This window comes from Carcharhinus amblyrhynchos, unplaced genomic scaffold, assembly GCF_965287045.1.
Source record: "Carcharhinus amblyrhynchos unplaced genomic scaffold, sCarAmb.v2.hapA scaffold_40, whole genome shotgun sequence".
NCBI classification, from domain to species: Eukaryota; Metazoa; Chordata; class Chondrichthyes; order Carcharhiniformes; family Carcharhinidae; genus Carcharhinus; species Carcharhinus amblyrhynchos.
The window spans coordinates 28,459-53,053 of NW_027649781.1; the positions used below are offsets into that span (position 1 = coordinate 28,459).

Sequence of the window (24,595 nt, forward strand, 5' to 3'; positions counted from 1 at the left end):
TTGGTATGTGACCTCAGATTTGTGTATCTTTTTTCTGAATGAAGAAGGTGGAAGAGAGAATGTCTGGGGTGAGTGGGGTCTTTAATTTTGCTGGCTGGTTTGCCGAGGCAATGGGAAGTGTAGACAGAGTCAGTGGATGGGAGGCTGGTTTGTGTGATGGATTGGGCTACATTCATGAGTTTTTGTAGTTCTTTGCAGTCTTGGGCAGAGCAGGAGCCACACCAAGCTGTGATACAACCAGAAAGAATGCTATCTAGGTGCATCAGTAGAAGTTGGTGAGAGTTGTAGCTGACATGTAAAATTTCCTTCATCTTCTGAGAAAGTAGAGGTGTTGGTGGGCTTTCTTAACTATAGACATGGGGGGACCAGGACAGGTTGTTGGACACTAAAAACTTGAAGCTCGCAACCCTTTCTGGAGACCTTCTCTCCAACCCCACTGTCCCCTATTCCTGCAAAGCCCTCCTCCCCAAACAGTTATGGACAGTAATGCCCAGGGAGACCCATTCTTTGTCTCTCTCCTGCCTCCTGAGCTGACTTCTTCCCATTCCACTCTTCACTTGTCTTCCCCTTGGTCCACTCTTCTTCCAGCTACATCGCTGACTGGCTGCCACTTCTGACACTAACCCTGGCCCTAACCGTCTCTGTTTCACCATGGCTCTCCAATCCCTCTATGCCTCCATGCCACCCCAGGGTGGTCCAAGAGCCTCTCCTTTGAACTGCTCTGACTTAGAACATAGAACCTGACAGTGCAGAAGGAGGCCATTCGGCCCATCGGGCCTGCACAGACTCACTGACGGGCCATCCCACCCAGGCCCTATCCGTACAAACCCATGTATCTACTCTGTTAATCCCCCTAACTCTCACATCTTGGGACACTAAGGGGCAATTTAGCATGGCCAATCCACCAAACCCACACATTTGCGGACTATGGCAGGAAACCGGAGCACTCAGAGGAAACCCACGCAGACACGGGGAGAATGTGCAAACTCCGCACAGACAGTGACCCGAGCCGGGAATCGAACCCTGGCCCGTGGCGCCGTGAGGCAGCAGTGCTGACCACTGTGCCGCCGCTGTTACTTCCCTACTGGTAGATCAGGGAGACCAGGCTTCTCTCTGGTCACAACAGGCTGGGGCTGAGGGAAAAGACGAGGCCTTTTGTCTGGTTTCGGTGGAATGGGGACAATCTTTCCCCATCTACTTCATCTGAAGGCTCCCCGCTCCTCCATTGCCACACTGCTTGACGCACTTGTCCTCTTCCCGACTCTGCGAGCCACGTAGATGTGAAGCCAAGTCTGGCCGTGTGGGGTAAAATTAAGGCCTGTGGCTTCTAGTGTTCTGCTGCTGTGCCTGAGATTTGGCACTGGGTCCTGTATTGTCCTTGATGCGAAAGTGTAGGAAGTGAGCCATTTTCCACCCAATGTATGTCAGTTTAACCTCATCATTAATCTCACTGTCTTCCAACTGAAGGCCGATTTTACTTTGCTGAACCCCGTTAAGCTCACGATCTTATTTTTAAAGTTAAAGTTTATTTATTAGCCACAAGTAAGGCTTACATTAACACCGCAGTGAAGTTACTGTGAAATTTCCCTCGTTGCCACAGTCCGGCGTCTCTTCGGGTTAATGCACCCCAACCAGCGCATCTTTTGGACTGTGGGAGGAAACCGGAGCACCCGGAGGAAACCCACAGAGACTCGGGGGGAGAACGTCCAAACTTCACACGCAGTGACCCAAGCCAGGAATCGAACCCCGATCCCTGGCGCCGTGCAGCAGCAGTGCTAACCACGGGACATGGTTATGAGAGAGATGGACAGAGAGGATCGGGAGCAGCTGTTCCTCTTAGTTGAAGAGTCAGTCACGAGGGGACATAGGTTCAAGGTGGGGGACAGGAGGCTTGGGGGGGAATTTGAGGAAAAGCCTTTTTTACCCAGAGGGTGGTGAGGGTCTGGAATGCGCTGCCGGGGAGGGTGGTGGACGCGGGATGCCTCACATCCTTTAAAATGTACCTGGATGAGCACTTGGCACGTCATTAACATTCAGGGCTACGGGCCAAGTGCTGGGAAATGGGATTAGATGGGAGATCAGGTGTTTATTGTATAGGTGCAGACTCAATGGGCTGAAGGGCCTCTTCTGTGCTGCATGATTCTGAATGATCCTGCAGAGGATTGAGTTCTGCGTTCGGGTTCCCAGTTTGGCCATTCCTCTCCTCGTGTTTTCCCCTCTGTTTCTGGAACGGGCTTGCTTTCTAGAGGGGCCACGCCGTTTGTCGATTTGGTAGCGCCCTGTGCAGAGATCCCTGCTGAGCTCCTCCCCAGGAACCAAGGTGGACACTCACTGCGAGGTGAAGCATGGGTGAGTCCCCCTCATCCTCTGGTGGTACCAGCGCAAGGGAGTGAGCTTCTGGGTACGGAACTGGTAACACAGTCCAGGTCTTGTGCACAGGCTTTCAGTGTGGTCTCATTGTGTGTGTGTGTGTGTGTGTGTGTGTGTGTGTGTGTGTGTGTGTGTGTGTGTGTGTGTGTGTGTGTGTGTGTGTGTGTGTGTGTGTGCACACATGCATGTGTGTGTAGACAGCTTGAGAGAGAGAGGGATAGCAAGAGAGAGAATGTACGTGTGTGCTGCCCAGATAACTCTGCTTCTCTGCTGCTGGCCTGTGGCCTTGAGCTCGAGATGGGGCCTTCCTGGAGTCGGGTGGCACAATTTGTTTTATCAGTTTGTGGGACATGGGCATCGCTCGCTGGCCAGCATTTGTAGTGCCCCAGGGCAGTTGAGAGTCAACCACATTGCTGTGCCTCTGGAGTCACATATAGGCCAGACCAGGTAAGGATGGCGGATTTCCTTCCCGAAAGGACATTAGTGAACCAGATGGGTTTTTCAACCATGGTTTTGTGGTCATCAGTAGATTCTTAATTCCTGATTATTTTTTGAAATTGATTTCAAATTCCACCATCAACCGTGCCTGGATTCGAACCCGGGTCCTCAGAAAAATTAGCTGAGTTTCTGGATTTATAGCGATAATACCACTAGGCCATTGCCTCCCTCACTATCATTGTCGTAGGTGGCACAGTGACACAGTGATTAGCACTGATGCCTCACTGTGTCAGGGACCCAGGTTCGATCCCTGTCTTGGGTCACTGTCTGTGCGGAGTCTGCACGTTCCCCCTGTGTCTGCCTGGGTTTCCTCCGGGTGCTCCGGTTTCCTCCCACGGTCTAAAAGACGTGCTGGTTCGGTGGATTGGCCGTGCTAAATTCTCCCTCAGTGCACCCAAACAGGCACTGGAGTGTGGCGACAAGGAGATTTTCACATTGCAGTGTTAATGTAAGGCCTACTTGTGACACTAATAATAAATAAGCTTTAAGCTTTTGTCATGCATTCATGGCCACTGGCCGTCCCAGAGTATTTTCCAGCCTGTAGCAGTACTTTCTGAATTGTCATACTGCAGGAAATGTGGCATTTCTTTATTTCTTTTTATGTCAACCCAATAAATCAAACAAACTCAGGGACAAAGCACGAGGGGCAGCCTGCCCCAAAAGAAGGGATCTGTCCGAAACCCGAAGAGGAAACATTAAAACCAAACTGTGTTGAAAGCCGGAAATAATCCAGCCCCATCTCTAGGGTGGCCAGTGGCCATGGAAGACCTCAATGATGTCAGTAGACACCACACGCTCGCTCTCCGGGGACACCCAGCAAGGAATATAGCCGTGGTGGAGGGGTCAACAGTCAGCTAATAAGTGCTCAGCAAAACCGCACTCTGATAACGAGCAGATTATCTCTCTGTTTGAGATACTGAGCGATGAATATTCCCTCCAAGGGGTAATTCCCCCTGCCCCTCTGCACATCAGTGCCCCAGGCGCGTTCACATCCACCTCAGACAACGGGCTTTGGCCCAACCCTTCATCTGAAACGCAGCACCTCAGACAAGGCAATACTGTTTCAGATCGTGCATCATTCCCATCAGGGCTGTCCCACCGTCAGCCTGGCGCACTCTCAGGATGGACTGTGGTTAGCACTGCTCCCTCACAGCGCCAGGGACCCAGTTTTGATTCCTGGCTTGGGGCCACTGTGCGGAGTTTGCATGTTCTCCCCGTGTTTGCGTGGGTCTCTTCCAGGTGCTCCCGTTTTCCCCCTAGTGCCAAGATGTGCGGGTTAGGATGATTGGCCATGCTAAATTGCCCCTTAGTGTCAGGCGGATTAGCAGGGCCTTTGGACACTAAGGGGCAATTTAGCATGGCCAATCCATCTAACCTGTACATATTTGGAGTGTGGGAGGAAACCGGAGCACCCAGAGGAAACCCTGCAGACACAGGGAGAACATGCAGACTCCACACAGACAGTGACCTGAGGCCGGAATTGAACCCGGGTCCCTGACACTGCGAGGCAGCACTGCTACCCACTGTGCCACCGCACCGCTTATCGATGATGGTTGTGTGGTCACTGGCTTTCAAATCCAGCTCTTGCTTCTTAATTGATGTCACATTTAACTGGTTGCCGTGGCATTATTTGAGCCCAAGGCCCCCAGCGCCTGGGTTCCCCCAATCACTCGCCTGCTGACATTTACCAGTAAACCACCATCTCTCCCAAAATGGGACTGGCTTGAAATGAAACAGACTGAATCTCAACCCTCCGGTTCAGAGTAAGGAGCTCGAATCGCCACGGCTGACTAAACGTCAATAATGTTCTGGACTAACAGGCTCCCACCTGTGCCGTGGTGTTTTTTTAAAGTGCTGGATTTCAAGGATTTTCTGTTTGCTTTGTGTTGATGGCATCTCCATAGCGATGGGGCATGTTGAGGCCTGAATGAGTAGGCCGGAACTGGTGCGATTAACTTGAACAATGGGTAAGGCCAGGGAGGCAGCAGCAACGATCACAGGGTCATTTGGCGAGGTGTGCGGGGAGCAATGATGGGCTATGGTGGGGGGGGGGGGGGGGGGGGGGGTGGCATTATGGTGGGGGGTTGGTGGGCAGACCGTGGGTTGCGGTAGTGGACTGGCAGCCCAGAGGCTTGGGCGTTCAAATCCCGATGTGGGCAAGTTGACAACTTTTAGCTCGGATCGATCTCCGTGAGTTATTGCCTGACATCTTAAAACAGTGCGTCAGTTTGTGTCCTTATCAGTGCGTTTAAAACAAAACAGAATAATGTTGTAGAGCATTGGCCTGACTGACTGAAATTAAGAGGCCTCCTGATCGTTTGCACCTTGAGAACTGGGTTTGACAAGGCAATGACCTGTCCTGTGTGCCGACGCTATAGTTATGAAAGCCCAATCTAACCACTGGCTGAGTTCCTGCTTCCTCCCCCCTCCGCTGCCATTATTCCCCTCCCCCACTGAATTTACCTTTCTCCGGAGACATGTCCGCTACGGCTCAGTCATTTTTTTACATCTGTATCACAGTTTGGTGTGGCCCCTGCTCTGCCCAAGACCGCTAGGAGCTACAAGTGGGTTATGAACGCAGCCCAGTCCATCACGCAATCCAACCTTGACTCTGTCTACAACTGCCGCTGCCTCGGAAAAGCAAATAATCAAGGTTTTTATTATTGAATTCAATTTGGGGAGGCGATGGCTGGATGGTATTATCGCTAGACTATTAATCCAGAAACTCAGCTAATGTTCTGGGGACCCGGGTTCAAATCCCGCCACAGCAAGTGGAGTTTGAATTCAATGAAAAGTATCTGGAATTAAGAATCTACTGATGACCATGAAACCGTTGTCGATTGTCGGAAAAACCCATCTGGTTCAATAATGTCCTTTGGGGAAGGAAATCTGCCATCTTTAGCTGGCCTGGCCTGGCCTACATGTGACTCCAGAGCCACAGCAATGACTCTCAACTGCCCTCAGGCAACTAGGGATGGGCAATAAATGCTGGCCCAGCCAGCGATGCCCATATCCTAGGAATGAATGAGAGAAAATTCCACCATCTGCTGTGGCGGGATTTGAACCCGGGGTCCCCAGAATATTACACAAGAAGCCCATGCCGTGTGGTGTTTATATCCATTGAAGGGGGAGGCAGGCTTCTATTTAAGGACAGGTCAGCGCCTCTGACTGTGCAGCAGTCCTCCAGCCCTGCACAGGACTGCCAACCTTGATGTTACTTGCGTCAAGCCTTGTGTCTCAGACATTCTGCTACACCCACTGATCCAAGGCTGACGGAGAGAGGGAACATTAAGGGTCGTTTTAATGGAGGCATTTGAGATGCGGAGGAACTGTCTACACAGGCGCGAGGGTTAGTGACCAGACGACACCAGACCATCACCAGATTTAACTGTTCGGGCATAAGGAGATTCCTTGTCTTTTAACATAGCAAGTTGATAGGAAATGGATTTGGTTTGGTTTGACTTATTGTTGTCACATGTATTGGTATACAGTGAAATATATTGTTTCTTGCGCGCTGTACAGACAAAGCATACATTGATAGAGAAGGAGAGAGTGCAGAGTGTCGTGTTATAGTCATAGCTAAGGTACGGGGAAAGATCAACTTAATGCGAGATTGGTCCATTCAAAGTCTGACAGCAGCAGGGAAGAAGCTGTTCTTGAGTCAGTTGGTACGTGACCTCAGACTTTTGTGTCTTTTTCCCGATGGGAGAAGGTGAAAGACAGAATGTCTGGGGTGTGTGGGGTCCTTAGTTATACTGGCTGCTTTTCTGAGGCAATGGGAAGTATAGACAGAGTCAATAGATGGGAGGCACGTGATGGATTGGGCTACATTTGTGACCTTTTTGTAGTTCCTTGTGGTCTCGGGCAGAGCAGGAGCCGTACCAAGCTGCGATACAACCAGAAAGAATTCTTTCTATGGTGTATCTGTAAAATTTGGTGAGAGTTGTAGCAGTAGCTGACATGCCAAATTTCCTCAGTCTTCCGAGAAAGTAGAGGCATTGGTGGGCTTTCTTAAGTATAGTGTGGGCCTGAGAGAGATTAGAATTTGACAGGAAGTGGGTGATTACTCGAATGGGAAAAAGTCACAGGACTGAGTGGGAATGAAGCTGGATTGTGGCACTTCTTAGATAATTTTCCCTCAAAGAGCTGCCACAGGCACAGTGGGCTGAATGGCCTCATTCAATGCAGTATAATGTTATGAAGGGCTGCTGACCCAAAACTGGAGCTGAGCTCAAGTAAAGTTTATTTGTTAGTCACACACACACATTAACACTGCAATGAAGTTATTGTTAAAATCCCCTAATCACCACACTCCGGTGCCTGTTCGGGTACATTGAGGGAGCACTTAGCACAACTGATGCATCTAACTGGCATATCTTTCGGACTGAGGTAAGCGGAGTGCCTGAAGAAAATCCATGTAGACGTGGGGAGAGCGTGCAGACTCCCCACAGACAGTGACCCAAGCCAGGAATCGAACCCGGGTCTGTGAAGCTGGGAGGCAGCAGTGCTAACCACTGTGCCGTTTGTCTACAAGTAGCCTCCATTACCTCCATTCTTCATGTGAAACTCTTTGCTTGTCATAAATTATACATGCACACACGGCATGCACGCATACCACACACAACGCACATACCAGGCATGCACGCGCACCCCACAACACACATATCACACACCAGGCGTGCACACGCACCCCACACAATGCACGTATCACACACCAGGCGTGCACACACACCCCACACAACGCACATACCACACACCAGGCGTGCACACGCACCCCACACAATGCACGTATCACACACCAGGCGTGCACACACACCCCACACAATGCACATACCACACACCAGCGTGCACACACACCCCACACAACGCACGTATCACACACCAGCGTGCACACACACCCCACACAACGCACGTATCACACACCAGCGTGCACACACACCCCACACAACGCACGTATCACACACCAGCGTGCACACACAACGCACGTATCACACACCAGGCGTGCACACACACCCCACACAACGCACGTATCACACACCAGGCGTGCACGCGCACCCCACACAACGCACGTATCACACACCAGGTGTGCATACGCACCCCACACACCCCACATATCACACACCAGGTGTGCACGCGCATGTGCACAAGCCTGACATCCATTTCTATATCTATGGTACGTGTACACTCCTGCTGCTCTGCAATTTTACACTGCACCAAACTCTCTCCAAGTTGCATCCTCCTCTTCCCCCTCTGGTCGGGCGGGGAGGAGGGGGTGAGATAGAGGTTGGGTTGGGTTGGGGTTGAAGGCTGTTGAACGAGAAGGCTTTGAGCGTATGCAATCCTGCGTGAGGAGTGTGTATATATGTGTGCGTATGTGTTTTTTGTTTGGCTTGGGTGCCTGCTGACTGAATCATTGCCATATCCTGAGGAACAAGTTCTGCTTTGAGGCTTCCAGTGAGTGGTTTGCCGGTGATCCAATGTGTATGTTTGTGTGTGTGTGTGTGTGTGCACTCGATTGCTCTCTCTCTGGAATGGAGGAGGGGCAGTCTTCCCTTCAGCTCTCCCTGTCGTGCGCCAACTCGCCTCGTCCTGCTTTCCACCGGAGAAATCCCTCTCTCTCTCTCTCTCTCTGTTCTGAAGCCCGCCCGTATAAATCCTAGAGCTCGCCTGACCTCCCCGACAGAAGAAATGCGAGGAATTCCTCCCCGTTGCCATGGGAGCTAGCCTTGGCCCCTCTCTTCTCCGCCAACCTTCCCCACCCCCAACCCTTCCCCGCTCCTTTTGTTGACGAGAAGGGAAAGGTCATTGTTAGGTCGTCGCCATGACGACGGCAGGGAGCCGTCTTAAAGTTACACACCGCGCGATGAGGGCTCGGGTTAGGCCGCCTCGCACACATGTGTACTGCAGCTGGCAATGGCAGGCGGCCTACAGTGTCCAGGGGGTGGGCCGGGGTTGGGGAGGGGGCTGTTCTACGCTGCCTTTCTTTTTTGTGATGATCTTTACAATCCACGATGGCTCTGGTCACTCCACACCCTCATAGACTCATAACGGTTCACAGCATGAAAACAGGCCCTTCGGCCCAACTTGTCCATGCCACTCTCTCTTTTTAAACCCCGAAACTTGGCCCAATTGCCCGCAATTGGCCCATATCCCACCCTGCCCATCTTACCCACGTAACTGTCTAAACTCTTTTTAAAAGACAAAATTGTGCCAATCTCTACTACTGCCTCTGGCAGCTTGTTCCAGACACTCATCACCCTCTGTGTGAAAAAATTGCCCCTCTGGACACTTTTGTATCTCTCTCCTCTCACCTTAAACCTCTTCCCTTTAGTTTTAGACTCCCCTACCTTTGGGAAAAGATATTGACTATCCAGCTGATTTATGCCCCTCCTTATTTTATGGACCTCAGATCACCCCTAAGCTTCCTACACTCAATAGAAAGAAGTCCCAGTCTATCCAGCCTCTCCTTATAACTCAAACCATCAAGTCCCAGTAGCATCCTAGTAAATATTTCTGCACACTTTCTAGTTTAATAATATCCTTTCTCTAATAGGGTGACTGGAACTGTGCACAGTATTCCAAGTGTGGCCTTATCAATGTCTTGTACAACTTCAGCAAGACATCCCAATTCCTGTATTCAGTGTTCTGACCAATGAAACCCAGCATGCCGAATGCCTTCTTCACCACTCTGTCCACCCGTGACTCCACTTTCAAGGAGCTATGAACATGTACTCCTCGATCTCTTTATTCTGTAATTCTCCCCAACGCCCTACTATTAACTGAGTAAGTCCTGCCCTGGTTCAATCTACCGAAATGCACCACCTCGCATTTGTCTAAATTAAACTCCATCTGCCATTCGTCAGCCCATTGACCCAATTGAACAAGATCCCGTTTTAATTGGAGGTAACCTTCTTCACTGTCCGCTATGCACCAATCTTGGTGTCATCTGCAAACTTAATAACCATGTCTCCTATATTCTCATCCAAAACATTAATATAAATGTCAAATAACAGTGGACCCAGCGCCAATCCCTGAGGCACACCAGCTGGTCACAGGCCTCCAGTTTGAAAAACAACACTCTACAACCATGCTTTTGTCATCAAGCCAATTTTGTATCCATTTAGCAATCCCGTGAGATCCTCATAGAATCTCTGCAGTACAGAAGGATGCCATTTGGCCCATTGAGCCTGCACCAATAACAATCCCACCTAGGCCTCATCCCCATAACCCCGCGCACTTTCCCTGCTAATACCCCTGACACTAAGGGCAATTTAGCATGGCCAATCCACCTAACCTGTGCATCTAGAGCTCAGCTGTCAAGGGCAGCATGGTGGCACAGTGGTTAGCACTGCTGCCTCACAGCACCAGGGACCCAGGTTCGATTCCTGGCTTGGGTCACTGTCTGTCCAGAGTCTGCATGTTCTTCCTGTGCCTGCATGGGATTTCCTCCCACAGTCTGAAAGATGTGCTGGTTAAGTACATTGCCAAGCTAAATTCTCCCTCAATGTACCTGAACAGGCACCAGAGTGTGGCAACTAGGGGATTTTCGCAGTAGCTTCATTGCGGTGTTAATGTAAGCCTACTTATGACACTAATAAATTTTTTTAAAACTTTAAGTTTTGGACACTGAGGGACAATTTACCTTGGCCACCTAACCTACACATGTTTAGATACTAAGGGGCAATTTATAGACAATCATAAAAACTCTACAGCGCAGAAAGAGACCATTCGGCCCATCGAGTCTGCACCAGCTACAATCCCACTCAGGCCCTATCCCTATATCCCTACACATTTACCAGCTAATTCCTCTAACCTACGTACCTCAGGACACTAAGGGGCAATTTTAGCATGGCCAGTCAACCTAATCCGCACATCTTTGGACTGTGGGAGGAAACTAGAGCACCTGGAGGAAACCCACACAGACACGAGGAGAATGTGCAAACTCCACACAGACAGTGACCCAAGCCGGGAATCGAACCCAGGTCCCTGGAGCTGTGAAGCCGCAGTGCTAACCATTGTGCTACCATCCTTTTGGGCGGCTACCCTGATGTGCTGTTGGAGAATTGGTGAGGGCAGGTGTGTGGAGTGGGGTGCGAAAGAAAGGAGGACATTTTTACCATGCCCACCGGCACCCCCCCAAATGCCCAACACCATCCAAAAGCACCTTCCCAACTGATGAAGTATGTTCTGCCATTTGGTTGTTGTTGGAAGGCAGGAAATGCGGAGGCTCATTTGGGCATAGTAGGATCCCACAGGCACCTCTGGGGAATTCTTGAATTCTGATGTCCCTCACCATCTCTGGCTACCACCACGCGAAAGTGATGTGCCGCGGGATGGAAGAGTGAGGTGAAGACACCGTTCATTCATGCAGAATGAATGCACTGCTTAATCCCCAACCATATAAAACTTGTAAATAGCATGTAAATGATTGAGAATTTAATGAACTTCGTGTGACACCAATGATTCATGAACTGGAAATACAGAATAGCAAGCAGCAGATATTCCATTCCCGTTCTGTAAATCAAGGGGAGTTGTACTTATCAAGTGTCATTACTTTATACCAAGATGTTATAATGGAGCCAAGCTTTTGTTGTTTTATACTTGCATGGCTTTCTACAACTCCTGTTGTGATATTTAATTGTTTTAGTTTTATTGCCAACGCAATTTGGCAACCACTGCTATGATGATTGTTTCAATATTTGTTTTAGTCACAAGTAGGTTTACATTAACACTCCAATGAAGTTACTATGAAAATCCCCCAGTCGCCACACTCCGATGCCTGTTTGGGTACACTGAAGGAGAATTTAGCATGGCCAGTGCACCTAACCAGCACGTCTTTCAGACTGTGGGAGGAAATCGGAGCACCTGGAGGAAACCCACGCAGACATGGGGAGAATGTGCCCACTCCCTAATTGAAGTAATTCTATATAAATGGTAAAACCCTGTCTGTGATGCATTGGCCCAGATAAAAGACACTTCATCATCTCTAACTTGTACAAAGGGGTAAAATGTGTCATGAACATTTATCCATATATCTGTTACTTCGTAAATAATGTGTGGATGAATAGTTTCTGGCACATCCTCTACAAACTTAACCCATTCGTTAAGTCGAATCAGGGTCCCTGGAGTTGTGAGGTAGCAGCGCTAACCACTGTGCCACCGTGCCATCCCTGACACTAGGCTGTTGGAAAAGAATAGAAAAAGTGTGCACAGAATTTAAACTAGATTAAGAACTGTATGCAGTCCTAAAGGGAGCCTAGGAACAGGATCTATTGAAAGTTTAAAGTTTATTTATTAGTGTCACAAGTAGGCTTATATCAACACTGCAATGAAGTTACTGTGAAAATCCCCTAGTCGCCACACTCCAGTGCCTGTTTGGATACACTGAGGGAGAGGTCGTGAATGTGGCCCAGTCCATCACACAAACCAGCCTCTCATCCATTGACTGTCTACACTTCCCTTGCCTCAGAAAAGCAGGCAGCATAATCACGGACCCCACGCATCCTGGACATTCTCTCTTCCACCTTCTTCCGTCGGGAAAAAGATACAAAGTCTGAGGTCACCAACTGACTCAAGAACAGCTTTTTCCCTGCTACCATCAAACTTTTGAATGGACCTACCTCGCCCTAGGTTGATGTTTCTCTGCACCCGAGTTATGACTGTAACACTACATTCTGCACCCTCTCCTTTCCTGCCTTTATCTGTACAGCGCACAAGAAACAATACTTTTCACTGTATCCCAATACACGTGACAATAAGAAGTCAAATGAAAGGATTTAGCACGGCCAATGCACTCTAACTGCACATCTTTTGGATGGTGGGAGGAAACCTGAGCACCCAGAGGAAACCCACGTAGACATGGGGAGAATGTGCATACTCCACACAGATAGTGACCCAAGCCGAGAATTGAACCCGGGTCCTTGGCGTTGTGAGGCAGCAGTGTTAACCATGAAACTAAACTGACTGACCACTGCATTAAACCAGTAAGCGAAACCAACTAACCACTGCTGCATTGACCCAATAAACTAAATGCAACAAGCAACCCGTGCTCTAAAACAAACCAACGTTTGATGAGATTGATTTATTTCACGAATGCTAAGTCGCTGACCCAAACGATATATTGCGGCTCTGTTGCGTTGAGGACGGATAGGACTCTGCTGAGCCCGTGGCTTGGACACTCTCTTCCGACATGGTGTGTAGCTTGTCCTCCCCCACTGGCACAGAGGGGCTGCCACGAATGCCCCATCTACTGAGGTTGGTGCAGCAGGGGCCACGGTCGGTCCCCAACCTGTTGAGGGTGGACCACTTTTTTTGGAATCGGGCAGCTGCTGAGTTGGGTTTGAGAGCAGGTACTTGTCTGTCGGCACAGCGGTTAGCACAGCTGCCTCACGGTGTCAGGGACCCAGGTTCAATTCCGGCCTCGGGTCACTGTCTGGAGTTTGCACATTCTCCCCATGTCTGCATGGGTTTTCTCCGCGTGCTCCAGTTTCCTCCCACAGTCCAAAGATATGCCGATTAGGTTGATTGGCCATGCTAAATTGCTCCTAGTTGCGAGGGGGGGGGTGCGGATTAGAAGGGTAAATACATGGGGTTCTGGGAATAGGGCCTGGATGGGATTGTGGTCAGTGCAGACCCGATGGGCTGAATGGTCTTCTGCACTGCCGGGATTCTCTGATTCTCTCGTTCCAGTGTTTCCCATTCATTTGTCCGAGTGGAATTTGCATTGGAAATCCCGTGTGGGAGGAGTTTTCCCAGATTGGCCTTCCTGATGGGAGCCGTAGCTTGGGTAGATTCAGAAAGAGTGTTCCCGATGGTGGGGCGAGTCCAGAACTGGGGGGGGTCATAGTTTGAGGATAAGGGGTAAATCTTTTAGAACTGAGGTGAGGAGAAATTTCTTCACCCAGAGGATGGTGAATGTGTGGAATTCACCACCACAGAAAGTAGTTCAGGCCAAAGCATTGTGTGATTTCCAGAAGAAATTAGATATAGACCAAGGTGAAGTGGGCAGTGAAGGTATGGGGGTTTATGGACTTCTTCTAATATTGTGTGGGCTGTTGCTGTGCGTCCTTGTTTCTGGACTATTGTTTGGGTACATGTTAAGTAGGGTCAGAGCCAGTCCTGAACCTAGGGGGAATCCATTGGTTTGTCCTTTCCTGTTCTAGGCCGAGGTGCCTAATGCAGGGCCGAGGGGAGCAGAAGTATCAGCTTTTGCAGTGTGACTTCAGACTGAGGGATGGGCAGGAAAATCCAGAACGTGGGGTGACAATCCCAGAGGGTTCGGCCGTTTAGGAGAGAAATCTCCTGGGCGAAGGTTTGAGTTTAAAGTTTGTTTATTAGTGTCGTAAGTGGGCTCATGTTAAGAACATAAGAACATAAGAAATAGGAGCAGGAGTAGGCCATCTAGCCCTTCGAGCCTGCCCCGCCATTCAATAAGATCATGGCTGATCTGTCGTGGCTCAGTTCCACTTTCCCGCCCTCTCCCCATAACCCTTAACCCCCTCTCTTATCAAAAACCCATCAACCCGCGTCTTAAAAATATTTAGCGAGGCAGCCTCCACCACTTCAACAGGCAGAGAATTCCAGAGATTCACCACCCTTTGAGTGAAGAAGTTCTTCCTCAACTCCGTTCTAAACCGCCCCCCCTTTATCTTGAGGCTGTGCCCCCTAGTCCTAGTGTCTTTTTTGAGCGGGAAGAGTCTCTCCACCTCTATCCTATCCATCCCATTCATCATCTTATACGTCTCAATGAGATCTCCCCTCATTCTTCTAAACTCTAACGAGTACAAGCCTAGTTTATTCAGCCTCTCCTCATAGCTCAACCCCCTCAACTCTGGCATCATCCTAGTAAACCTCCTCTGCACTCCCTCCAAGGCCAAAATATCCTTGCGCAGGTGCGGCGCCCAAAACTGCACACAGTACTCCAGCTGCGGCCTCACCAATGCCCTATACAGCTGCAGCAAGACCTCCCTACTTTTATATTCAATCCCCCTCGCTATGAGCTAGTTGGTGACTAGTGGGGTGCCCCAGGGGTCGGTGCTGGGGCCTCAGCTATTTACCATTTATATAGATGATCTGGAGGAGGGAACCGAGTGCAGGGTGTCGAAATTTGCTGATGACACCAAGATTGGGGGAAAGGCAAATTGTGCGGAGGATGTGGAGAGTCTGCAGAAGGATCTAGATAGGCTGGGCGAATGGGCCAGGAAATGGCAAATGGAATTTAATGTTGGCAAGTGTGAGGTGGTCCACTTTGGTAGGAAGAATGGTAGGAAGGACTATTACTTACGTGGCGAAAAACTGCAGCAGGCGACGGTGCAGAGGGACCTCGGGGTCCTTGTGCATGAGTCGCAAAAACCCAGCTTGCAGGTGCAGCAGGTGGTCAGGAAGGCGAATGAGATGCTGGCCTTCATAGCGAGGGGGATTGAATATAAAAGTAGGGAGGTCTTGCTGCAGCTGTATAGGGCATTGGTGAGGCCGCAGCTGGAGTACTGTGTGCAGTTTTGGGCGCCGCACCTGCGCAAGGATATTTTGGCCCTGGAGGGAGTGCAGAGGAGGTTTACTAGGCTGATACCAGAGTTGAGGGGATTGAGCTATGAGGAGAGGCTGAATAAACTAGGCTTGTACTCGTTAGAGTTTAGAAGAATGAGGGGAGATCTCATTGAGACGTATAAGATGATGAATGGGATGGATAGGATAGAGGTGGAGAGACTCTTCCCGCTCAAAAAAGACACTAGGACTAGGGGGCACAGCCTCAAGATAAAGGGGAGGCGGTTTAGAATGGAGTTGAGGAGGAACTTCTTCACTCAAAGGGTGGTGAATCTCTGGAATTCTCTGCCCGTTGAAGTGGTGGAGGCTGCCTCGCTAAATATTTTTAAGAAGCGGGTTGATGGGTTCTTGATAAGAGAGGGGATTAAGGGTTATGGGGAGAGGGCGGGAAAGTGGAACTGAGCCATGACAGATCAGCCATGATCTTATTGAATGGCGGGGCAGGCTCGAAGGGCTAGATGGCCTACTCCTGCTCCTATTTCTTATGTTCTTATGTTCTTATGAAGGCCAGCATCCCATTCGCCTTCCTGACCACCTGCTGTACCTGCAAGCTGGGTTTTTGCGACTCATGCACAAGGACCCCGAGGTCCCTCTGCACCGTCGCCTGCTGCAGTTTTTCGCCACATAAGTAATAGTCCTTCCTACCATTATTCCTACCAAAGTAGACCACCTCACACTTGCCAACATTAAATTCCATTTGCCAGTTCCTGGCCCATTCGCCCAGCCTATCTAGATCCTTCTGCAGACTCTCCACACCCTTTGCACAATTTGCCGTTCCACCAATCTTGGTGTCATCAGCAAACTTCGACACCATACACTCAGTTCCCTCTGTGAAAATCCCCCAGTCGCCACCTGTTCGGGTGCACTGAGGGAGAATTTAGCATGGCCAGTGCACCTAACCAGCACGCCTTTCGGACTGAGAGAGGAAACTGGAGCACCTGGATGAAACCCACGCAGACATGGGCAGAACTCCGCACAGGCGGTGACCCAAGCCGGGGATCAAATCTGGGTCCCTGGCGCTGTGAGGCAACAGTGCCAACCACTGTGCCATGGATCTTTGGAATTCTGGAGTGGCGGGATTGACCAGTCATCAAATGAGGAGAGAGTGCAGTAGGGAGGGAATGGTTGGGGGGGGTGAAGAATTGAGGGAGAAGGAGCTTGCTCGCTGCTGTAGTGGGCTGGAAGGGCTAAATGGCCTCTCATTATCACAGCCTCTTCCAGTCTCCTGTCCAATCTTTCTGAATTCCCCGGTGACAGTAAAACATTATCCCCTCGCCGTTTGTGGGAGCTTGCTGTGTCAAGTCTGCGAGTGTGTTTTCTGTAACATTGTCCGCACAGTTCATTGGCTAGGATGAGTTTTGCGATGTCCGAGTCTGTCACTATAAAGCCATTTTATTTTGATGCAGGGGATCGATAACGGGAAGGCAGATTATGGTTTGAATGGGTGCAAATCGAGATACTCAGCGAGACCTTGGTGTCCTCGTGCATCAGTCGCTGAAAGTAAGCGCAGTTAGAGCAGGCAGTTAAGAAGGCAGATGGTATGTTGGCCTTCATAGCGAGAGGATTTGAATATCGGAATAGGGATGTTTTGCTGCAATTGTATAGTGTGTTGGTGAGGCCACACTTGGAGTACTGTGTGGAGTTTTGGTGCCCTTATCTGAGGAAGGATGTTCCTTGCTGTAGAGGGAGCGCAGTGAAGGTTTACCAGGCGGATTCTTGGGATGGCAGGTCTGTCACATGAGGAGAGACTAAATCAGTTAGGATTATATTCATCGGAGTTTAGAAGAGTGAGAGGGGATCTCACACAAATTTATAAAATTCTAACAAGATTAAACAGGGTCGATTCAGAAAGAATCAGGATCTTCCCATCCTATTTATGTATTTGTCCAAGATGCCCTTTAAAACTCCGCTTCCACTACCTTACCCCGCAGCGAGTCCCAGGCACCCACTACCCTCTGTATAAAAAAACTCGCCTCGTACATCTCCTTTAAACCTTGCCCCTCGCACCGTAAAACTCTGCCCCCTAGTAATTGACTCTTCCACCCTGGGAAAAGGTTTCTGACTCTCCGTGTCCCCAGTGGTGGGAGCGTTTGAGGATAAAGGGGCAAACCTTTTAGAACGGAGGTGAGGAGGGCGGATGTGAACGTGTGGAATTCACTCCCACTGAAAGTAACTGAGGCCAAAATAGTGTGAGATTTCAAGAAGAAATTAGATATCGCTCGTGGAGATAAGGGGATACAGGGACGGTGGGGGGAAGGAGGGAATCAGGATATTGAATTTGATGATCGCTCACGATCAAAATGAATGGTGGGGCAGTCTCGAAGGGCCGAATGGCCTCCTCCTGCTTCTAGTTTCTGTGGTTGGATGCTGTATCGGTGGGGGTCGGGGGCATCGCTCCGGGCACCCTGTGGGTTCTTGGCGCCACCTTTGCCCGCGAGGAATCTAAACTAGTCTTCCCTTTGTCGCCCTGATGTAGGCCTCAGTATCCGGAGCAGTCAGGAGGAGGAGCCCGTGGACCCCCAGCTCATGCGGTTGGATAACATGCTGCTGGCGGAGGGGGTAGCCGGCCCGGAGAAAGGCGGCGGCTCGGCTGCGGCTGCAGCTGCTGCTGCGGCATCCGGCGGCGTGTCCCCCGATAACTCCATCGAGCACTCGGACTACCGGGCAAAGCTGGCACAGATCCGGCAAATTTACCACACGGAGCTGGAGAAATATGAACAGGTAGAGCGCACGTAACCGGCGGCAAACCCCAGACATCCACCGCTGGACAGCCAGCGCAACAGATTAGATTCGGCGCAAATCCCCCTCTCCACTGTCCCCATCAAACATTCCCAGGACAGGTACAGCACGGGGTTAGATACAGAGTAAATCCCCCTCTCCACTGTCCCCATCAAACATTCCCAGGGCAGGTACAGCACGGGGGTTAGATACAGAGTAAAGCTCCCTCTACACTGTCCCCATCAAACATTCCCAGGGCAGGTACAGCACGGGGTTAGATACAGAGTAAATTCCCCTCTACACTGTCCCCATCAAACACTCCCAGGACAGGTACAGCACGGGGTTAGATACAGAGTAAAGCTCCCTCTACACTGTCCCCATCAAACACTCCCAGGACAGGTACAGCACGGGGTTAGATACAGAGTAAAGCTCCCTCTACACTGTCCCCATCAAACACTCCCAGGACAGGTACAGCACGGGGGTTAGATACAGAGTAAAGCTCCCTCTACACTGTCCCCATCAAACATTCCCAGGGCAGGTACAGCACGGGGTTAGATACAGAGTAAAACTCCCTCTACACTGTCCCCATCAAACACCCCCAGGACAGGTACAGCACGGGGTTAGATACAGAGTAAAGCTCCCTCTATACTGTCCCCATCAAACACTCCCAGGACAGGTACAGCACGGGGTTAGATACAGAGTAAAGCTCCCTCTATACTGTCCCCATCAAACACTCCCAGGACAGGTACAGCACAGGGTTAGATACAGAGTGAAGCTCCCTCTACACTGTCCCCATCAAACACTCCCAGGACAGGTACAGCACGGGGTTAGATACAGAGTGAAGCTCCCTCTACACTGTCCCCATCAAACACTCCCAGGACAGGTACAGCACGGGGTTAGATACAGAGTGAAGCTCCCTCTACACTGTCCCCATCAAACACTCCCAGGACAGGTACAGCACGGGGTTAGATACAGAGTAAAGCTCCCTCTATACTGTCCCCATCAAACACTCCCAGGACAGGTACAGCACAGGGTTAGATACAGAGTAAAGCTCCCTCTACACTGTCCCCATCAAACACTCCCAGGACAGGTACAGCACGGGGTTAGATACAGAGTAAAGCTCCCTCTACACTGTCCCCATCAAACACTCCCAGGACAGGTACAGCACGGGGTTACATACAGAGTAAAGCTCCCTCTACACTGTCCCCATCAAACACTCCCAGGACAGATACAGCACAGGGTTAGATACAGAGTAAAGCTCCCTCTACACTGTCCCCATCAAACACTCCCAGGACAGGTACAGCACAGGGTTAGATACAGAGTAAAGCTCCCTCTACACTGTCCCATCAAACACTCCCAGGACAGGTACAGCCCGGGGTTAGATACAGAGTAAAGTTTACAGTGGAATGATGTGCCTTGTCCCCAGGATGCAGCATGTCCTTTTGAATGACACATGTGAATAGTTTGCAATGGGGGAGAGTGTAGCATCCAGCCTCCTGCAGCCTCCAAACAGCACCCTCAGCTACACTCTCACGCTGCAGTATGGAGTGGTCACTCAGAGCTGCGGATTCATCACCAACTCAAACACCTCTTCTTTCATCCCTTTCACCACCACCTCCTCCCCCACCACTTCACACCTCTCTCCTGCTCCCTCTCTTTCCTGCTCCCTCTCTCTCCTGCTCCCTCTCTCTCTCTCCTGCTCCCTCTCTCTTTCTTCTCCTGCTCCCTCTCTCTCCTGCTCCCTCTCTCTTTCTTCTCCTGCTCCCTCTCTCTCCTGCTCCCTCTCTCTTTCTTCTCCTGCTCCCTCTCTCTCCTGCTCCCTCTCTCTTTCTTCTCCTGCTCCCTCTCTCTCTCCTGCTCCCTCTCTCTCTCCTGCTCCCTCTCTCTCTCCTGCTCCCTCTCTCTTTCTTCTCCTGCTCGCTGTCTCTCTCTGCTCTCTCTCTCTTGCTGTCTCTGCCCCTCTCTGTCTCTCTCCCTCCCTATGATATGTCTCTTTCCCCTCCCTCTCTTTCTCTGTCAATTCTCTGTCTCTTTCTCACTCGCTCTCTCCCTCATTTGTCACTCTCTTTCTCCTTCTCTTACCCTCCCACTTTCGCTTTCTCTCTCTTTCACTCTCTCCTTCTCATTCTCCTCACTGCAGTCTGTCTGTGTGTCTCTCTCCTTCTCTCTCTCTCTTTTGCCCCCTTTCTCCCTCTATCTCTCTCTTTCTCCCTCTCCTCCTCTCTATCTCTCTCTCTCTTTCCTTCCCCCTCTCCCTCTGTTCTTTCTTTCCCCTGTTTCCCTTTCCATCTGCTCTCTCTCTCCCCTCTCCTCCCCCTCACACTCACCGATGGACTCTTTCCATTCACTCTTGTTACTCCAGTCCCTCAGGGAGTTTGGGGAGTTGTTGCGCCGGGTATTTTTAATGTCTCCCGGTGCCTGGCAGTGTGGCGCTGCCCGTGATGTGTGGGACCAGACAGGGCGGTGTATTGGTGCATTGTGGAGGTCCCCGGGCAGTGCCTGATCTCTCTCTCCCCCTCCCTCGTTCACTCTCTCTCACTCTCTCTCCCTCGCCCCAGGCCTGCAGCGAGTTTACGACACACGTGATGAACCTTCTGCGGGAACAGAGCCGAACACGGCCGATCTCTCCGAAGGAGATTGAGAGGATGGTGGGAATCATCCATCGCAAGTTCAGCTCCATCCAAATGCAGCTCAAACAAAGCACCTGTGAGGCGGTCATGATTCTCCGGTCCCGCTTCCTCGATGCCAGGTCAGTGTGGCGCCGTGTGCCCACCACCCTGAACTCGGACTTCCCTGAGCTCTGGCCTCTCCGAGCTCCCCGTACCCCCCGGACCTCCCCAAACCCCCCCCGGACCTCCCTGAACTCCGGCCTCCCCCCCGGACCCCCCTCCCTGAACTCTGGCCTCCCCGAACCCCCTGGACCTCACTGAACCCCCCCCCCCCCGGACCTCCCTGAACTCCGGCCTCCCCGAGCCCCGGACCTCCCCAAACCCCCCCGGACCTCCCTGAACTCTGGCCTCTCCGAGCCCCCCGAACCCCCCCGGACCTCCCCAAACCCCCCCGGACCTCCCTGAACTCCGGCCTCCCCGAACCCCCCGGACCTCCCCAAACCCCCCCGGACCTCCCTGAACTCTGGCCTCTCCGAGCTCCCCGAACCCCCCCGGACCTCCCCAAACCCCCCCGGACCTCCCTGAACTCCGGCCTCCCCGAGCCCCCCGGACCTCCCCAAACCCCCCCGGACCTCCTTGAACTCTGGCCTCTCCGAGCTCCCCGAACCCCCCCGGACCTCCCCAAACCCCCCCGGACCTCCCTGAACTCCGGCCTCCCCGAGCCCCCCGGACCTCCCCAAACCCCCCCGGACCTCCTTGAACTCTGGCCTCTCCGAGCTCCCCGAACCCCCCCGGACCTCCCCAAACCCCCCCGGACCTCCCTGAACTCCGGCCTCCCCGAACCCCCCGGACCTCCCCAAACCCCCCCGGACCTCCCTGAACTCTGGCCTCTCCGAGCTCCCCGAACCCCCCCGGACCTCCCTGAACTCCGGCCTCCCCGGACCCCAGACCTCCCCCCAGACCTCCCCAAGCCCCAGGCCCCGATCTCCTCCGAGCCCCAATCTCCCCCAAGCCTCAAGTCCCATCTCCAACTTTTCTCCTGCAACCGGTTGGCATTTCTGTTTTTATTCATCTGTGGGACATGGGCATCACTGGTTGGCCAGCATTTATTGCCCATCCCTAGTTGCCCTTGGAAGGCAGTTGAGAGTCAACCATATTGCTGTGACTCTGGAGGCACATGTAGGCCAGACCAGGTTAGGACAGCAGATTTCCTTCCCTAAAGGACGTTAGTGAACCAGATGGGATTTTCCAATAATTGGCAATGGTTTCGTGGTCGTCGGTATCATAGAATCGTACAGTGCAGAAGGAGGCCGATCGAGCCTGTACCGAGCAATCCCACCCAGGCTCTATTCCCATAATGCTACACACGTACCCTGCTAATCCCCCTGACGGGGTTAATGTAGCATGGCCAATCCACCGAACCCACACATCTTTGGACTGTGGGAGGAAACCGGAAGAAACCCACGCAGACATGGGGAGAATGTGCAAACTCCGCACAGACAGTCACCCGAGGCCAGAATTGAACCCAGGTCCCTGGCGTTGTGAGACAGCAGAGCTAACCACTGTGCCACCCGATTCTTAACCCCAGATGCTTTTTGAGTTGAATTCAAATTGCATCATTTGTTATTGGCTGCACGCTGGCACAGTGGTTAACACTGCAGAGGGAGGGGAAGAGGGGGGATCGGAGGGAGGGGAAGGGGGAACGGAGGGAGGGGAGGGGGGCGGAGGGAGGGGAAGGGCAGAGAGAGCAGAAGGGGAAATGGAGGGATGGGAATGGGGGGACAGAGGGAGGGGAAGGGGAGACAAAGGGAGGGGAAGGGGGGACAGAGGGAGGGAAAGAGGGGATGGGGGAAGGGAAGACGGGGGGGACAGGGAGGAGGGATGGAGGAAGAGGAGGTATGAACTGAGCGAGGAAGGCGGAGAACAGAGGGGAGAAGGAGAAATAAAGAGATGTGGGTCTGGACAGAAAAGTTGAGGGAACTAAATACGTAACCGATGTTTTTACGAATTATGGGGTAGTATCAAATTCCCTGATGCAGAGTCGAGGCTGGAAGAGCCCAGGAACGGTGTGGGTTCGGCCCTGACCCATTCCCCCAGGCCCTGGAGTCAAGTCAGGAGCTAGGAAACTGGTCCAATCCGGTCAAAGGCCTCATTGGGCAGGGCCCTCCCTGGGCCTCCCCGGCCTCCCGTCGCCTCCCCGGCCTACGGGCTGACCTTCGCAATGAGGGCCTCAGGCGGTGTAAACGGAGGTCAGCCTTCAGGATTTGAACCTGAGTCATTTCTAAACCTCTTTCCCTCTCCCCCTCTCTCCCTCCCCTTCCTCCTGCAGGAGAAAACGGCGGAACTTCAGCAAGCAAGCCACAGAGATATTGAACGAATACTTTTACTCGCACCTCAGTAACCCTTACCCCAGTGAGGAGGCCAAAGAGGAGCTGGCAAAGAAATGTGGCATTACTGTGTCCCAGGTCAGTGTATCTCAGGTTAGGTCAATTTAACCTTCTCACAGGTACCTCTATTATTATTGTCCTGTCTGTTGGCTGTTGTTGTGACTGGTTGCTTGATGTCTTGCCGTGTGTTCTCCATGTTATCCGTCGGGCGTGCGCAGATTTTGTAATGACTGCATGGCCTGTAATGCGTCCGTCCCCTTTCCTCTTCCCCCACCCTCGAAGCTTCAGGGGGAGCGATCCAAATGGAACCAATTCCTCTGGCCGGATGTTAATGGGGGAACATTGAATATTGTGACCAGACAGTGCCAGGCCATTTCCCGGAGCCGCTTCCAGGAAGCACTTCTTAGAATCCCTACAGTACAGATAGAGGCCATTCGGCCCATCGAGCATGTGCTGACCACAATCCTACCCAGGCCCTATCTTGGTAACACTGCTAGTCCCCCTGATACTAGGGTCAATTTTAGCATGGCCAATCAACCTAACTTGCACGTCTTTGGACTGTGGGAGGTGACCGGAGCCCCCGGAGGAAAACCAAGCAGACACGGGGAGAACATGCAAACTGTGCACAGACAGTGACCCAAGGCCGGGAATTGAACCCAGGTCCCTGAGGCAGCAGTGGTTGCCACTGTGCTGGCCCATTCCGTCCTTCACACCAAGGGATGGAGGAACGTTCCTGCCAGTTTGAAAGGCCAGGCTGTCGGTAGGAGATTTTGGAACTGAGAATTTTTGTGCGTTGCTTGATGGTAAAAGCCGCCATGGCGGGGGGTTGAGTGATGAGCCAGTCAGGTTGATGTACATATGGACAGATTGGGCCGTGATTGGATTGACTGGGGGAGCAGGCGGGTGAGGGGCTGAATGCCCACTGTCGCCCCCACCCCCTCCTCCCCACCCTCCCTCCTCCCCAACCCCCGCTCCCCACCCCCACCCACACCACCTTCCTTCCTGAGCTTCAGTGACTGAAATGGAGGCCTTGCCCGGAGTACGTTGGCACCTTGTGCACCCGAATGTCGCAGGTTCAAAGCCCAATGGAACCATGTTTTGCCCGTTTGTGGGATGTTAGGCCTCACTGGCTAGGCCCAGCACTTACTGTCCATCCCTAGCTGCCCTTCGGTAGGTGGGGGTGAGCTGCCTTCTTGAACCGCTGCACTCCCTGAGGTGTCGGTATACCCACCGTGCCGTTAGGAAAGGAGGTTCCGGATTTTTCACCCAGCGACGTGGGAAAGAACGGCCAATGTATTTCAGAGTCAGGATGATGAGTGGCTTGGAGGGGAACCTCCAGGTGGTGGTGTTCCCAAGTATCTGCTGTCCCCGTCCTTCTCGATGGTGATGGTCGTAGAATCTTAGAATCTCTACAGTGCGGAGGGAGGCCATTTGGCCCATCAAGTCTGCACGGACCGCAATCCTATCCAG

General features: G+C 51.8%; 1 protein-coding gene across 2 annotated transcripts in view; it reads left to right on the forward strand.

Moving 5' to 3' along the window:
• Window positions 1–8,304: 8,304 nt before the first annotated feature.
• The window catches only part of LOC145335735 (pre-B-cell leukemia transcription factor 2), a 46,598-nt gene continuing 30,307 nt past the window's right edge, over window positions 8,305–24,595 (forward strand). For both annotated transcript variants that reach the window (XM_080181455.1, XM_080181456.1), the window contains exons 1-4: window positions 8,305–8,349; window positions 17,888–18,132; window positions 20,688–20,878; window positions 23,068–23,203. In XM_080181455.1, coding sequence (XP_080037581.1) covers window positions 8,346–8,349; window positions 17,888–18,132; window positions 20,688–20,878; window positions 23,068–23,203 — 576 coding nt within the window. In that variant the 5' untranslated portion in view covers window positions 8,305–8,345. The remainder of the gene's footprint in view (window positions 8,350–17,887; window positions 18,133–20,687; window positions 20,879–23,067; window positions 23,204–24,595) is intronic.